General features: G+C 41.3%; 1 protein-coding gene across 2 annotated transcripts in view; it reads right to left on the bottom strand.

Annotated features, from left to right (window-relative positions):
- Positions 1-10,913, bottom strand: part of LOC138978018 (mitofusin-2-like) — a 41,167-nt gene extending 30,254 nt beyond the window's left edge. For both annotated transcript variants that reach the window (XM_070350635.1, XM_070350634.1), the window contains exons 1-10: positions 10,841-10,913; positions 9,432-9,550; positions 8,958-9,174; positions 7,911-8,061; positions 7,328-7,490; positions 6,666-6,787; positions 6,122-6,230; positions 5,412-5,516; positions 4,751-4,904; positions 3,650-3,717 (exon numbers count right to left, since the gene is read on the bottom strand). In XM_070350635.1, coding sequence (XP_070206736.1) covers positions 3,650-3,717; positions 4,751-4,904; positions 5,412-5,516; positions 6,122-6,230; positions 6,666-6,787; positions 7,328-7,490; positions 7,911-8,061; positions 8,958-9,162 — 1,077 coding nt within the window. In that variant the 5' untranslated portion in view covers positions 9,163-9,174; positions 9,432-9,550; positions 10,841-10,913. The remainder of the gene's footprint in view (positions 1-3,649; positions 3,718-4,750; positions 4,905-5,411; positions 5,517-6,121; positions 6,231-6,665; positions 6,788-7,327; positions 7,491-7,910; positions 8,062-8,957; positions 9,175-9,431; positions 9,551-10,840) is intronic.
- Between the last annotated feature and the right edge of the window lie 6,110 nt (positions 10,914-17,023).

Raw genomic sequence — 17,023 nt, 5'->3', positions numbered from 1 at the left:
GTCAAAACTTGACTAAATATAAAAAGAAGAATCCTCTGTGAAAATGAGTACTTGTACGCCGATAAAATCAAATCGATCAAGCACGCAAAAATAACAAAATTAACCAACAAGCAACAGAATAGGAAAAACACGCATTTCTGAGACAAAACATTAACTTAATTCTTCCGACTCAGAAACAATGAGTTCAAGGTGAAGGTAACGAGTCTTTTTCAAACTTAGCATACACATGATACAAACCAATCTTGTGTATGTTGTTTTCACCACAAGCGGGTCAATAAATATTATTTTAAAGTAATTAATCACGTCTTTAAGCCTTATGGTGAAAACGTATGTACACCGACACAGTGTCAGCATCTATATATATATACGACTAGTGTCTGTGTGTCTGTGTGTCTGTGTGTGTGTGTGTGTATCTGTCTGTGCGCGATGCACGGCCAAAGTTCTCGATGGATCTGCTTCAAATTTGGTGGGCATATTCAAGTAGACCCGGGACACGACACAACCTGGTCGATATTTCAACACGTGCTCTCAGCGCGCAGCGCGGAACCGATTTTGGTTCCACCTCAGCTATTTTGGTTTCACCTCAGCTTACCCGGGCCCCCATACCGACACACCATAGCCGCTACACCACATCACAACGCCAAAGTTCTCGGTGGATCTTTTTCAAATTTGGACACCGTATTCAGCTACACCCCGGACACAATATCATCGATGAGATATTTCAACACGTGCTCTCAGCGCGCAGCGCTGAACTCATTTTCGTTTTTGGGTTCATTTCACCATTATAAGTAACTCTTCCTTATCTTCTCCAGTGTTTGGCGTTTATCTCCCTTCCTTCGTGTGGCTTTCCCGTTCAGTTGTAAGTTACTACACTGCGCTGTCCACTGCGCTGAGCGTCTTCGGATATTCCCGGCGTTCTGTTACTGTTACCTATTTTTAGAAGGTCAACGCAGTGTACAGAACGTAAATTGGACCCGTAAATTATCCTCACTGTAAAAGTGCAAAGGTCGAATCAATTTATAGCCACGCGAAAAATACACTGTCATCTATCTCTCTATAGATACGGCTTCTCTGTGTTTGTGTGTGTGTGTGTGTAAGTGTGTGTGTCTCTATGTAATCAACACCTGTGCATTCTTCAGTTCTGTTTGTGATGTGGTCTGGCGGCTTTTGTGTAATTTTATGTACTGGCCTTCCTTTGAGAAGCCATAACTTGCTCAGTCCTGTTTGAGTGGAGTTCGATTAACACGGTTACATTCGTCGACAAGGATGGGACTCGATATGGTCAGGAATGGCATTATGGCCACTGAATCATTTTCGTGCTGTTCCCATTCCACGAATCTGGGAGGGACCTAAGCTTGGCGGGTCCATAGTTCGGACGGCTCTAAGTACTTCTTCCCGGCGAAGCCGGCTACCCGGCGAAGCGGGTATTCATTCTAGTGCAATAATAACTGTGTAGAGGAAACAACATAAGTTGACACTAATGACAGGAATAACTTATCAACAGTAACAGCAACACTGCACAACAAAATACAGTGGAACCCTCCCTTTAAAGACCTCCACAAATCTGAACAAAAATCACGTCTTAAAAAGGAAGGAGTCTTAAAATGGAGGTAAATTTACAGAGACTTATATATGAACAGAAAATCTAAAAAAGTAATGTCTTTCAAGTAAAAGAGGAAGTCTTAAATTGGGGGGTCTTAAAAGGGGGGTTCCACTGAAGAACTGCAAAGAGTTACTGTCTTTTAACAATGCCAAGCATTCATTTAGAAAATCAAAAGACAATTAAAGTCAAAAAAGTTTAGGCCCGTGCCCTCCTTGAACTCACTGATTTCTGATTGAGCACAAGGGGAAAAAAAAGGTGAACAAATGGTTATAAAACAGAAACACTAACACACGCCTTTTCACAGCCCAGCTAATTAAATGTCACTCCCCGGAGCAGTGGGAATAGATGTTTTCCAGAAATAACTCTGTCAGGATTTTCAGCAATCTGGAAGAGGAAGAGTCCCTTTACCTTGAACAAGCTTTTCACAACATCCGGAGCGTGTTCCACGCTTCCGATCGGCTCTATTCTGCGATAGGGATGAACAACTAACTGGGATGTGTATGCTATGCAGCCTGCGCTAAATATGATAACATTTTCTAAATGTTATCATAAAGAAAATGTTATCATCGGAGCCACGAATCACCACCGATGGCTTGCTGATCACTGGAAGTAACATGTGTTTTCCTAGAGTCATGTGACCTCCATCAAAACACATTGTGAGCTATCTGTGTGCGCGCAGGGGGCCCAGTAGCTGAGTTGGTAGAGCACAGGACTTGTGATCGGAAGGTCGCAGGTTCGAATTCGGGTCGGGACGGACATGTTATGCTATATGAAGTCTTATATCGCGCGCGTATCTCCAGACTCGGACTCAAGGCGCAGATCTATTTATGCCGTGTGAGATGGAATTTTTTACACAATACATCACGCATTCACATCGACCAGCAGATCGCAGCCATTTCGGCGCATGTCCTACTTTTCACGGGTTATTATTCCAAGTCACACGGGTATTTTGGTGGACATTTTTTATCTATGCCTATACAACTTTGCAAGGAAAGACCCTTTTGACAATCGTGGGATCTTTAACGTGCACACCCCAATGTAGTGTACACGAAGGGACCTCGGTTTTTCGTCTCATCCGAAAGACATGGTCTACTTTATGTGAAGACCCAGAGACGGAAGCCATATCCCACCCCCGTGTCACCACAATGGCACGTAAAAGACCTCAGTCATTCTGCCATAAGTGCAGATGGCTGATACCACCTAAACACGCATACACTTGTGTATCTCATCAAAAGCCGCGAGGGCGTAAAAACTTGAATTATCATATAACCCATATCATGTCCTCAAGAGGCGAAAACTTTACTCTGTATGACATTAAGCATTCTCTCTTTCTTTTTTTCTATGTACGCGTGCTGCTTAACATACAGATCATAGTTAGTTGTTGGTTCCGATTGCAAGTTAAAACCGATGGGAAGCATGGATCATGCTCCGGATGTTGTGAAAAGCGTGTCTGAGGTCAAGGGGCTCTTACTCCTCCAGACCTCGGAAAATCCCGACAAGATTTTTTCGAAAATCGTCTATTGAACACAGGAAGGCTAACCTGGGGGCAGTCCCCTCAAGAACCCCCCCCCCCCCCCCCCCCCCCACCCTTTTTAAGACCTAGCTTTTTTCAGATTTCCTGTGTATAAGCTCTGTAAAATGTACTTTGCAGGACTCCATCCTTTCCTTTTGCAGACTTGTTTTTGTCAGATGTGTGCAGGTGTTGAAAGGGGGATCCCCTGTATACATATCATGGAATGATGGAAGTTGCTGGGGACAAGGGGTGATTGGTCCACTGTATACATATCATGGAATGATGGAAGTTGCTGGGGACAAGGGGTGCTTGTTCTAAGAAAACTCTGCTACAGAGAAGAAACTCAACTGCATTTAGAATGCAATAATTCTTCTTGATTCCCAGTCTTACATGCAATTGGTCTTGGTGAAGAGAATACGGAAAACTATCTTATCAATCATGTGTCTTTGCTTTCTCTCTATGGTATGTCTGCCTTTACAAAATAGAATCAAAGACAGAATCAAGACATCAAAAAAGACAAAAAGATGACTCACTTCAAATTTATTTTCAAAGTTGGCGAACTCAAATAATCTGGCCTGGAAACCGGGCAAAAGAACACGATCTGAAAACCAACAAGATGTGCACACTAAAAACTGGATCCAACATTTTCACACAGAAAAGAATGAACAACGTCTCTTATTTCTTTCAACAAATTTTAACTAATGATGCATGTGTATTTGTACATGTCTTAGTGCATTTTTTTGTGTCTGCATGTCTAGTCCGCATACCTTTGCCAGAAAATATGCCTACATATCTGGGAAGGTATTCAATCAATCAATCGCGCGTATTCCGTGGGTACAGTTCTAAGCGCAGGGATTTATTTATTTTTTTAAATTTTTTTTTAATGCAATTTATATCACGCACATATTCAAGGCGCAGGGATTTATTTATGCCGTGTGAGATGGAATTTTTTTACACAACACATCACGCATTCACATCGGCCAGCAGATCGCAGCCATTTCGGCGTATATCCTACTTTTCACGCCCTATTATTCCAAGTTACACGGGTATTTTGGTGGACATTTTTATCTATGCCTCTACAATTTTGCCAGGAAAGACCCTTTTGTCAATCGTGGGATCTTTAACGTACACACCCCAATGTAGTGTACACGAAGGGACCTCGGTTTTTCGTCTCATCCGAAAGACTAGCACTTGAGCCCACCACCTAGGTTAGGAAAGGGGGGAGAAAATTGCTAACGCCCTGACCCAGGGTCGAACTCGCAACCTCTCGCTTCCGAGCGCAAGTGCGTTACCACTCGGCCACCCAGTCGAGTCCATGTGTTGTGAACTAAACATTATAGTTTTGCTATGAAAAACAAAAAGAAAATCAAATGCTCATGTGACTCACCCTTGTCACGTGTAATACAAATCAGAAACAAATCATAACCTGCTCTAGCTCCATGAACAGTCAAGAAAATGATATTTTCCTGCTCAAAAGAGTCTTGATTTTGGACATGTGTTGATGTTCAAGGTCCTCCTTATTCCACGTGCAAGTCTGAACCGATGTGTGGTGGTGTGCATGTAATGGTGTAAGTGGAGAGACATTTTATACAGTCAAGCTACTACTACATGCCAACTGATCTACACTCACTGACCTGGTGTGGGTATGCCTGTGTCGTTCTGTAAGCGCGACACCAGGGCTTCCCTGGCCGACACGAAAAACACTCTGTCTTTGGCTTCTCGCTTGTCTACAACTTGGAGTTCATCTGCCAAGAACTGGGTGTTGTAGTCTATGTGTTGCTGTTTTACCTGGAACAAAATGTCAGTCAGTGTAAACTTTATACAGGGAAACCCCTTTTTAAGACCTCCATAAATGAGAGAATCAGGTATCAAAAGGGCGAGAGTCCTCAAATTGAGGTACATTTATCAGTGTCTGCCCAACAAATCAGCCGTCTGTGACTGTCTCAAACTCGGGCTGAAGCTAGGCCCGCACCCGCCCTGTCAAAATGTTTGCAGTCTGGTTACTAGATTGCAACCGTTTTCTTGTCACTATTTATTTTTTTCTGGGCGCTTTAGTTTTGTTTAGTTTTGTTCCACAACAGTCTCAAATTGGATTCTAACGACTCAAACCGTCCCTGAAAAGGAATCAAATATAAACGTTTTTGAAGCAGCGCACAACAAAGATGCTGTTTGTTTCAGTTGGAGCAGAGTGCATGTATGGGGAGGGTGGTGAAATGGGTGTTACACATGTTTACAAAAGTCTAGTCGAAACCCAACCATAATAATAAAGTAACATCACAGTACACATCAACCAACCTTATCAATTTCCTCTTCCATCTCCGAAACATCCCAGCGATTCTGAAGAACGAACACGTTCGGCTTTGACAGACGCGAGCTGACCTTGTGGAAGAATTTCTTCTCCTGCAAGAACAAGAAAACAAAGTTATAAACATCATCAGACAATTTCTCCTTTAATTCACCAGGCTATATCCATATTTAGCTCCGTGGAAGTGACATGACATACTGAAAGAAGAGTGAACATTTTGAGATTTATCATTCAGAAGATGATGACGTTCACACAGCGCTTGACAGAGATATTGCCATTGATCAAAGCAAACCCAAGGTTATGAAGCAGAAAAAAAACCCAGAAAAAAACCTCACCTCACCAAAACAGAGTCAGTTTACAGCATCTAGCTGGTTTGTAAACCAGTAACACCAAACTGACAGGCAAAATTAATCGCATCCAAACCCACCATTAGTCCAACTAAGACATACCCACACAGTGACGTTTCAGTTTGATGGGGAGAAACCGTTAAAAGGCATTCGAAACTGGTGTAACTGACCGACTCACAATTTTTCTGGTACTTTGAGAAAAAAACGCCAAACAAGTAAAACTTCTGAAACATTACCTCAAGAGAGATTATGAACTGAAAATCAGAAAAATCAAGGTCTTTGAAAGAGAGTGAGTCTTAAAGGGAGGGAGTCTTAAAGGGAGGGAGTCTTAAAGGGGGTTCCACACTACATACCGTCTGCATAAGTGTTGACTCCGCGTTGGCGACCAAGACGAAAACATCAGCGTCCAGACAGAACTTGTCAATCCACTCGTCAAGGTCAGGCGAAACATCTATCCCAGGGCTGAAACAAGCAGAATGCAACGCTTAACAATAACAATAACAATAACAGCACTTTATTGTCCATTGTCAATAAAGTCAAATTATGACAGTCCGGGTTATCAAAGATTACAGAAAGCCTCTGGCAAATTTACTGCACGGAGCTCAACATCTCAAATCAAATTGAGAAATCAACTATAATCTTTAAGACGCTATTACGCCATCCACCCCCTCCCCCAAGAATTTAGGACTCCAAAATTCTTTCTGCAATGTGAAAAATTGCACCAAAGAATTGACATCAATCTCACGCATTCGTTACAGTTCACTCTTTCACTCTCCCCCTTACTGAAAAGTCTCATATCTCAAACGCCACATAGTGCAGAGGAAGACCAAACGCCACATAGTGCAGAGGAAGACCAAACGCCACATAGTGCAGAGGAAGACCAAATAACATCCTCACCTGTCCAGGAAGATGATGTCTTCCCTCAGAAGGCGACACTTGTTCTTGGGCCAGAGGATACGGATCAGCGAGTTTTCTTTCAGCTTGCCTGAGCTCAAGGCGCTGGCCAGTTCCTTGATGGACTGCACACACAGAAAACACAGACAGGTAAGACCGCAATGCTCATTGTGGGGGCCCTGTAGCTGAGTTGGTAGAGCACTGGACTTGTGATCAGCGGGTCACAGGTTCGCATCTGGGCCAGGCTGTGATGGACACGTGTCCACTTTATGTGCAGGCACCACTGTGGAACGTGAAAGACCTTGGTCATCCTGCCATAAGTGCATGTGGCTGGGTAGCGCGACTCTGTTGCTGCTAGCTTACCACTGTGAGGAAGCGACCCCAATTTCCTAGCGATGGGATAATGAAGTAATGAGACTGGTTGGATTCCTCAAAGAGAATGATAGCCTCAGGTGTAGCCCCTTCTTAATAAAGTAAATCCCCCCCCCCCCCCCCCCAGATTTCTATTTACTCAGAGGTGTACTAACATGTAAGCTCTTGGGTTGGTTGGAGTCCTCGGTGAGAATGCTGGCCTCAGGTGTAGCACCTTCTAAATAAAGTCACTTCACCCCCCCCCCCCCCCCCCCCCAAGCTTTCTCTTCAGTGAGCATGAGACGTGTACTGACATGTAAGCTCTTGGGTAGGTTGGAGTCCTCGGTGAGCACGCTGGCCTCCTGGTTGTCTGAGCCCTCCACCTGTATGAAGCAGTGGGTGGTGTGGCCGATACCGCTCGGCAGGATCTTCTCCCTCAACATGGCGTTGATCACCGTGCTCTTCCCGTTGGACGTCCTGTCAACACAAGCACAACTTAGCACTCAAATAATCCCAATACAGGCAGCATTGACCTTAACTGTTATGTAACTGGTTATCAATGCAGGGACATCATTTGGCATCTGCATTCATCAAAATGCTGAAAGTTATTTCAAATTGCCCAAAACTCTGCTAAAATCACGAACTTGTCAGTACTATTGGTTTTTATACTATCTTACAGGTTATTATAGATATAAACGTACCTAACCTGGTTACTGGTGTGTTTTCTTTTTATTTATATCTTACAGGTTTCATTTTCTTAAAAGAGGCAGTTTTACTAAATGATATAAGACCTACAATACGCTACCACTTTATAATCTCATGGAGAGATTCAAGTCCATGGTCCTTAATTTCAAATCAGACGACCAGTTACTGACACAAACTGTGATGAGCACCTACCTGCCAAAGAAGACCACTTTCATGTGATCCCGAGCAAGAACCTCTCGGATGCCATCTATTTTGGATTTGAAGCCCTTCACCACCTCAGCATTCTCTGGGCTGATCACCTCAGTCTCTGTCACTCCCACCGCTGGCTTGGATGCTACTAACTCTGTTCACACAAATCACACACATTTGTAAGGCCCTTGTATACAAACACTGCAGTTTTGACCAAACTAAATCTGTACACATAAATCACACACATGTGTTGTAACTATGTAAGGCTCCACTAGTACAACCACTGCTGGTTTGAAGCTAAGTAAACCCGTGAACAGAAATCATGCATGCTGTCACTGTGTCAGGATTTGCTAAGTCAACTGCTCTACTGGATAAAACTAAATCTGTACAAAAAAATACACATGCACTTGTAAGATTCTGGTCTGCTGTACGGATTTAAACTAATTCTACACACAGACAGCATACACCTGCAAGGCTGTGTAGTAGAGCCAAACCATCTTGGGTCAATGGAGTCTGCTCACACCACACACACTTCGAACACTCCGTTACCAATTTAAACATTCACTGCTAATCAAACCATGCACTCTTGTAATGCTAGTGCCCACTGCTGCTTTGAACAAAACTAACGCCAAAGAAACCTGACAATGAACCTATAAAGTTTGAATAGGTGACCACACATCCTTAACTTATAAGACTGAAGACTGAAGTTTCAAAACTCAAATAGCAAACATGCTGGCGGAAACCTCAGCTTTACAAAATGTAATGGCTAAAGCTTGGAAGGTAAACTAATAATATGCAGAGCTTACACACAGAGTCTCAGTGAAAATTTAAAAAAATGTGTCAATATTATTATTAGCGGATCATGTAAGTTGTAACTGAAAAATGCAAACTTTACCTAGAAAGCAACCCCAATTTCCAAGAGGGAAACCTTATAGAACTATAACATGAATACCGTTACTATTCACTCAGAAAGAAAATGTAACACTGTGTCCCTCATACATCCACCACTAAATTAGTGCCAATTAAACAAGCAAATAAAAATAAACTTACTTCTAACAAACGTATCAGCTTCTACAACATAGTCCCCGATGTCCTTGAAAATGTCATTGATGCGTTTCTTGGCCTGCACAAAAAGCTGCAGCGCAGACTCGCGCCCATGGCCGTTACCAAGGTTACGCAGACTGTGGGGGCCACTCTGCCCTTGGTCTCCACTGCTGTCCATCGTTGCCGTTGGCTGGGTGATTGATCCGGACATCGCTCGCTCTACCTGCAACAGCAATGTTTAAGGAATCATAGGCTTCAACTTGAAGTAACCATGGATTCTGTCCAACCCTAAATGGGTGAGTCAGGTTCTTACGATACCCTAGCTGTCATCAAGAAAAAGTAACTAATCACTAAGTCCAATTGCTGTCAAACACAAAAGTGCAGGACCATTATTTATATTAAACATGAGATTCAGTAAAAGTAATACTTGAGTCTGCTGCATGAAACCAGGAATATCAATAGGAAATTGCAAAAACTTACCTTTTTCTAGTAATTCTACTTCTACATTGACAGATGGCTATGAACTCGCTCCACATCAGAGCTGGAAGTTGAAGTTGGATGTTCAAGGTAACTCAGACTCGGAGTTTTGCTTCCTACAACTGCAGCACACACACATACAGAAATAATCATTATGATATTGTCGGGACAACAACTGAAGAAGGTGTTTGATTATACAAGGCACAATCCCCACTTTCGGCCTGTGTCTTTTCTTGTCAGAATCACTGATGCAGGCACCGTTGCTCGGTACAACTTCACTTTGAAAACCTCCGAAAACCCATGAAAACATAAAAAAATCATTAGAAATTACAAAAATGTGTCCTTAGATCGTGTTTTACAGACATGTTTGATTGAAATCATAACTAAAATCTGCAACTTTCACCGTTCATGGCTTTGTTTTTGTCTTCGTGTGAGGATTTGCGAAGGAGTGGAAGTAATTGAAGGAAGTGAACTATAAGCACAAACACACTGAAAACAGACAATGTGACTGTGAGCGTCATTGTTATTTTCATTTATGATTTGAACATGGTTTTCTACAGAAAAAAGATAATCTTTTGTTTTATCACTGAGGAAAGTTATTCATTTACATGCACACACGTATCCATGTGTGTATGACGTCACCAACACTTGTGTGCTGTATGATAACAAGAGTTACCTCCCTTGCATTGAAATTCAAGCATCAGCTCAAGTCTATTTAAACACAAAAATAAAGGTACACATAGCAAGAATCAGGCATGACTTCTCACAGGCATGTCCAAAACTTCACTTTGATAATAGATGTAGTTATTTAAGATGGGGGTTTTGGAGTCAAGTAATACCCCCTTTGCCCTGTAAGCCTTCTTGACACATTGGTTCAACTTCAAGTGGGTAAAATCGGGAGAGGTGCATTGACAGATCAGGGACCTCACTTGCACTTTGATTTAAAATCCACGTTGGCACTTGCCGGTGGAGTTTTAAGAGAAAGCAAACGTTTTTACACCAGAACAGCTGACAAATGATATAACAATTATAAGCCTTAGCCTTAGGATGCATTCAAAAAGTCGAAACTAAAAGTGATGATTGTGAAACGCCCAAATTATACAGACATTATAGGCATGAATAAAACAAATTGTCCGAAACTGTATGTTTAGGGCTCACTAGTAAATTATGCAAAGAACTTCTGACACTGTCTGGGCTTCGAGTTGCCAGTATTACTCATGATATTGATAAGGAATTGCCCGAACTTGGTCGTCAGAACTAACGTAACGACCCAATGCCAATGCTGCACCATTGATAAGATTTTTAAGAACGAACGTGATAGATGTAACATTTAAACAAATGCCTTCTAGAAAATCAAAGTTAAAACACTCATGTACAAATTCTGCACCATAAATTATCACGGCAATAATTACCTGTTCAGTTCTTGGCACCTAGTTTGTTGCACATGTTCGCAGTGACTTTCAGATGATAGCGGCCATGATGTAACCTCCAAGACTAAACCGTTTGAGAAAAATTACCCACTTTGAAGATAAGCCATTCAAGAATGATATTTTATGCGCTATTCTTAAAATGGCGTGCGAGTTACTTACAGAAAGCCATCAAAAGCAACATTTAAAAAAACCTATTTACTCAGAATATAGCACAGATGACTTCACATGTATAACAAGAGTATGTTTTTCTTATTCCAAGCAGGTTCTTACATAGACTTTTCGTAGAAAACTAGAAGATGTCTGCGCATGCGCAACTCAATTAATGTATCGAGTTTTACTTTCGTTTTCTATTCCAGCCTTATAATATGCTTCAGATTGCATATTTCCTTGTAATTAAAAAGATGCTGTCCTTGTGACCCTTTATCATTGACCAATGTATTCAGCGGAGAACAGCTGTGTGCGTGTTTCTTGTGTGTATTTTGTTGTTTCAAAACATGCAGAGAGATTTGATACTTTCATCAAAACAAAACAATGGACATTCTTCTAAGATAATGAATTGAACTGAGAAAAATGTGATCATGCGTTTCATGTGTGTGTGTGTGTGTGTGTGTGTGTGTGTGTGTGTGTGTGCATTTGTGTGTGTGTGTGTGTTTGAGTGTATGCATGTGTGCCTGTATGCGTGTGTGTTTGTGCGTGTATGTACGTGCTTGCAAGCGTGTGTGTGCGTGTGTGTGTGTGTGTGTGTACATGCTTGCAAGCGTGTGTGTGCGCGTGTGTGTGTGTGTGTCAGGCATGAAAACTGAGAAAAAAAACAAAATACTGAAAACAAAATTCGAAGGCGCGTAGCGCCAAGTTTCGCAGGCGCATAGCGCCAAGTTTCGCAGGCGCGAAGCGCCAAGACTTCTAGGGGGGTCCGGGGGCATGCACCCCCGAAAAAAATGTTTTACAAGGGTGCAATTTGGTGCAATCTGAGCCTTAAAATTGGATTCAAACATGGCCCCAAAACTATTTTACTATAACTATGACTAGGGGGGAAAAAAAAAAAGAAAAAAAAAAAGGAAAAATACGGAAAATAAAAAAAAATACGGTTTATTTTTTTCAAAAATACGGAAAATTTTCATGCCTGGTGTGTGTGTGTGTGTGTGTGTGAGTGTGTGTAGCTGTGGGATGATGACAGCATTATCCACTTTGACACAAGCACAGCAATGTATATCAAAGCTGACACAGTACTAAACTCATTGTCATGTGATTGGTTAGTGCTCAGCAGACTGATGCTTCTTCAATTACTTTCATGAACAGTGAACTCGGATCGTGAACTCAAGGACTGACTGAGAGAAATGCACAGCAACAACACATTGTTGTTGTCATCACACACTAAGTCATTTTTTGGGGTAATATAATTTATCAGGATCAGTCATGTGCTCTCTCTCTCTCTCTCTCTCTCTCTCTCTCTCTCTCTCTCTGTCTCTCTCTCTCTCTCTCTCTCTCTCTCTCTCTCTCTCTCTCTCTCTCTCTCTCTCTCTCACACACATGCATGTACGCATGCACACACAGAATTTCTCAACATAATGACAGGAATCACAATTCAAGATCATCTATTATCTTCAAAAGCTTCAAAGAATTTTTACCAAATTTAAATCCTTCCCTCTTTCACGCGAAGAAAAAAAGAAACGCATTATATCAACTGGAATGAAAAAGAAGACATAGTAAGCAGCAGCTAGTATTTCATTCGCAAAATAGAACATGCATACATGCACATTCACACACAAAAACACACACATGTACATTCATTTTAATCATTTCAATGACAATAACACTAAAAGTTTGTGTACAAATCATGCTAAAAATGGTACCTAACTAGTATTTCTTACATTGAAATGTCTATATGTTGAGCTGTAAAGCATGACCAACGCTTCAAAGTTGGTGACTCAGTATTCATTCATTAACATCGCCTATACCTGCAATATAAATTGTCAAGAAACAGCTGAACAACAGCCGTGAATGTACTGAGAAAGTATGTATTCTTAGGGTGATCCACAATTTAGAAAGCAATGGTCTAGTGAAATAATTAGCATTTTGTGGGGACATACTACCAATACATCTAGTATAAATACCTTCCTCAACCCCTCCCCTACATTGCTTGATACAAATAAAATAAAATAGTTTCAAACATATTCCCCTGACTACCTTTCCTGTTCTACAACTTAAAAAAAGAGAACAGGTAAAAAGAGAAAGAAAAGCATGAAAATGACACATTACCAAGAGGTGATTAAATTTTGTCCCATTGCCTCTTTATCTCTTCCCTCATAGCGACAGCTGAACTACGCACAAAACGCATAATTCTGATTGAAAATAAAAGGTTTCGCCCACAGCCCACAACAACTGTACATTAGTTAAAAAACAAAATATTTCTCACACAGTCACAAAAAAGCCTGTAAATGTACAGGAAAGTTGAAGACCTGAACAGTGATGAAATTCACACAGACACCTTCTATCCACACAGACACACAAAGACACAGGCAGACACATATACACAAACCTTCTCTTTCTTTCTTTCTCTCTCTCAAACCACTGAGCTATGCATTCTCGCTTGGAAGATAATTCTAAATAGTAGCCGCAATTTTAGCATTACTGGTTCGAAAAATGTATATTTAACCCAACCAAACAAACCAAAAAGAAAACCAGAAAAAGATTTAGCAAGCATGAAACACGGAAATAATATGTTGAAATGTTCAAAAATAATGCAAGAGGAATGAGGGATTCAATGATGAGAGACTGAACATAAAGGAATTGCACGTATGACTGAAAAGCTTCTCTAATCATAAAGTCACAATCTCTTACTGGGGTGTGGTGGTGCATAGACCATTTATCCTGGACCGCCAACTAGCTCTCTCTCCGCACTTTCTCTCTATTACGAGGTAGCGGCCTCTCGCATTTAGGAACCTACGCTTACATGGCCTTTCAGAAATCAGGGGGATGTCATATCCGGTGTCGATTGTAAACATGGACGAAGTTGCCGAGGTAAGTTCTGAAAATGCTAAAATAAACTCAGCTAAAGTGCATATGAACATGTTTTTCGATGAGTTTTGTTAAGTTTAGTTTGGAGTTTTGGAAAATCCAGTTCATTGTCACCTCCCATTGTCACAAATAACTGGAGCGTGCTTTCTTTTCACTGTCTTTGAATCGCTGGCCTTTCAAACCGGACGCTAAGTGCCCCTGAAAGTCGGGCGTCGTAACCTTGAAGGGTCACGTGACGAGTTGGCGGTCCAGGCTATTTGGTCTATGGGTGGTGTTAGTGTGTTTGTGTTGATGTGGGTGACCAAAAGGAGTAAAACAGACAAAAAAGTAAACTCATAACCATATTTGGTGGTAGGGGAGCGAGATGTTAGAGATCTCAACTACTCTGGGGCCAGCTTTATGAGGGCGGGGCCAGCTTTATGAGGGCGGGGCCAGCTTTATGAGGGCGGGGCCAGCTTTATGAGGGCGGGGCCATCTCCTCTCCCTCGCTGCCTTCGCCTTCCCCGGCCCTGAATAGGGTCAAGGACCCATTTCAGCTGGGTGGACTGGACAGCGTTTGGAAAAATTGGGTATTTGTATTCCCCCCGGGTGGGGATTGAACCCATGACCTACAGCGTGAGGCAAGCGCTCTAACCACTGTGCCACTCTCAGTGTGAACAAATGACAGCTTCATTTTTTTGGTTTTCCATTTCAACATTAGCCTAAAATCTAATTTTCTTGTGAATCAATCGTGTGGAGCACAAAAATAGAGTTAATCACCCATCAGTCACAGAAATTCAAATTGATCTAGCGGTAAAATATGTTCAACTTGTATTAATTATGTGGTAATCAATTGCAGTTCTCATCTACTGCTTTCGGGAAAAAAATTAAATCACTGACAATACGAAGAGTATTTCATTACCAACATAACACAAACTGTGTTAACTGTCATACTAACAGGAAATATATGATAGGGATACAGAAATGACTAGAGAAAAAAATCTATGTGTTGCAAAATAACATAATATTAGGAAGATATGCACACATATAATATTAGGAAGATATGCACACATATGTGTGGAAACATACTACATTCAGCTTTTACTCCTGACATGTGCACTTCCAAGTTCAACAAAACTTCAACATCAATTTGCCAATGTACCTTGAATTCAAACGTTTCTGAATTCACACAAGTGGCAATAAAGATTGTTCAACAACCCTTGCAGATTCATTAGAGTACATCAGTTAACCAGGTAACTCAACTCGCATCTTATTGCTTACAAGTTGCACACACCGACTGACTAGTTGAGTTTTACGTCCTCAGCCTATTGGACAATTCCGAAATAACTCTTGTCGGGTTTGTATGGATTGTCAAAGAGTCAATACACTTTCTTTTCCTTTCAAATAACTTCACACATGCTCCTGTCCACGTATGTCCGACATACACCTTGCTAGTGATTGGCCCCTCCAATCTTTCTTTCTTTATTTGGTGTTTAACGTCGTTTTCAACCACGAAGGTTATATCGCGACGGGGAAAGGGGGGAGATGGGATAGAGCCACTTGTCAATTGTTTCTTGTTCACAAAAGCACTAATGAAAAATTTGCTCCAGGGGCTTGCAACGTAGTACAATGTATTACCTTACTGGGAGAATGCAAGTTTCCAGTACAAAGGACTTAACATTTCTTACATACTGCTTGATTAAAATCTTTACAAAAATTGACTATATTCTATACAAGAAACACTTAACAAGGGTAAAAAGAGAAACAGAATCCGTTAGTCACCTCTTACGACATGCTGGGGAGCATCGAATAAATTCTTCCCCCTAACCCGCGGGGGGTTTAATTGTTTCTCCAATGTTTGTCCAAGTAAAAAGCAAGGGTATCACTCCTTTACAACCCAAACGAACCTGACAGAGTTATTCTTGGAATTAGTCTATTGGCCTATGTTGGGACAGGTAGATGTAGTATGGTATGTGGACAGGTAGATGTAGTATGGTATGTGGACAGGTAGATGTAGTATGGTATGTGGACAGGTAGATGTAGTATGGTATGTGGACAGGTAGATGTAGTATGGTATGTGGACAGGTAGATGTAGTATGGTATGTGGACAGGTAGAAGTAGTATGGTATGTGGACAGGTAGATGTAGTATGGTATGTGGACAGGTAGATGTAGTATGGTATGTGGATGCATCAGCTCCATAATGTATCATCATCACCAACATCTCTGTTTCATAATGTAAGAACTAACAACATCTTCACAAATGTGCAATAATGTTTCTGCAATGCATACTTTAAAAAGGTCAATCACCTAGATATTCCTGACACTAAGGACTGGTCCATGCCTGTAAACTTTTAATTTGCAAGAGTTAATTTTTCACTAGATTGACACTATGAAAGCAGAAGGAAAACAGATCCCACACATGGCTCTTTCATACAATTATTTTACTTCTCTCAGCATAGGAGTAAGAGGCAGGGAATAAAAAAAGTGAAAACAGAAAAATAAAACAGTTAGCAAAAGCTTCAGTTAATGCTCTTTAACTGTCACTCACAATAACAATCAAGAGCACACACACATACACACACGCACGCACGCAAGCACACACACACACACGCAAGCACACACATACATACACACACGCACGCACGCAAGCACACACACACACACATACACACACGCACGCAAGCACACACACACACACACATACACAGCATGATGAAGAAGAAAAGGAAATGTTTACCCACGCAAAATCAAATGATGAACACAAATTCCAAATGACCCCCTAAGCACATTCTCACCAACTGTTTATAATACAACTGTTAATTTACATGACATCTGATCAGATGCAGATCACAAAATTAGTACTTTACACAGGATCTGATCTACAACTAACATTAGACAGTCTGAACTCTCTACACAAAACATCACTAACTTGTTCTCAATCTACCGGTTACACAAACTACTCTTGATTCACAAATAACACATAACTTATCACAGAAACTGATAACATCAACACAAAATGTTATTTTTACAATGCATTCATGTTCTATGCCAGATATAGACAAACCCATGTATCCTTTCAGTCTGTGAAACGGCGACGGGAGAGTCATTGACACGCGCATACACCCACACCAAGGACTACTACTAAGTAGTAGTCCTTGACCCACACC

The sequence above is a fragment of the Littorina saxatilis genome, linkage group LG10 (genome assembly GCF_037325665.1).
Source record: "Littorina saxatilis isolate snail1 linkage group LG10, US_GU_Lsax_2.0, whole genome shotgun sequence".
Classification (NCBI taxonomy): Eukaryota; Metazoa; Mollusca; class Gastropoda; order Littorinimorpha; family Littorinidae; genus Littorina; species Littorina saxatilis.
Note: the sequence above shows the minus strand (reverse complement) of the source record. Positions and strands in the feature narration are given on the sequence as shown.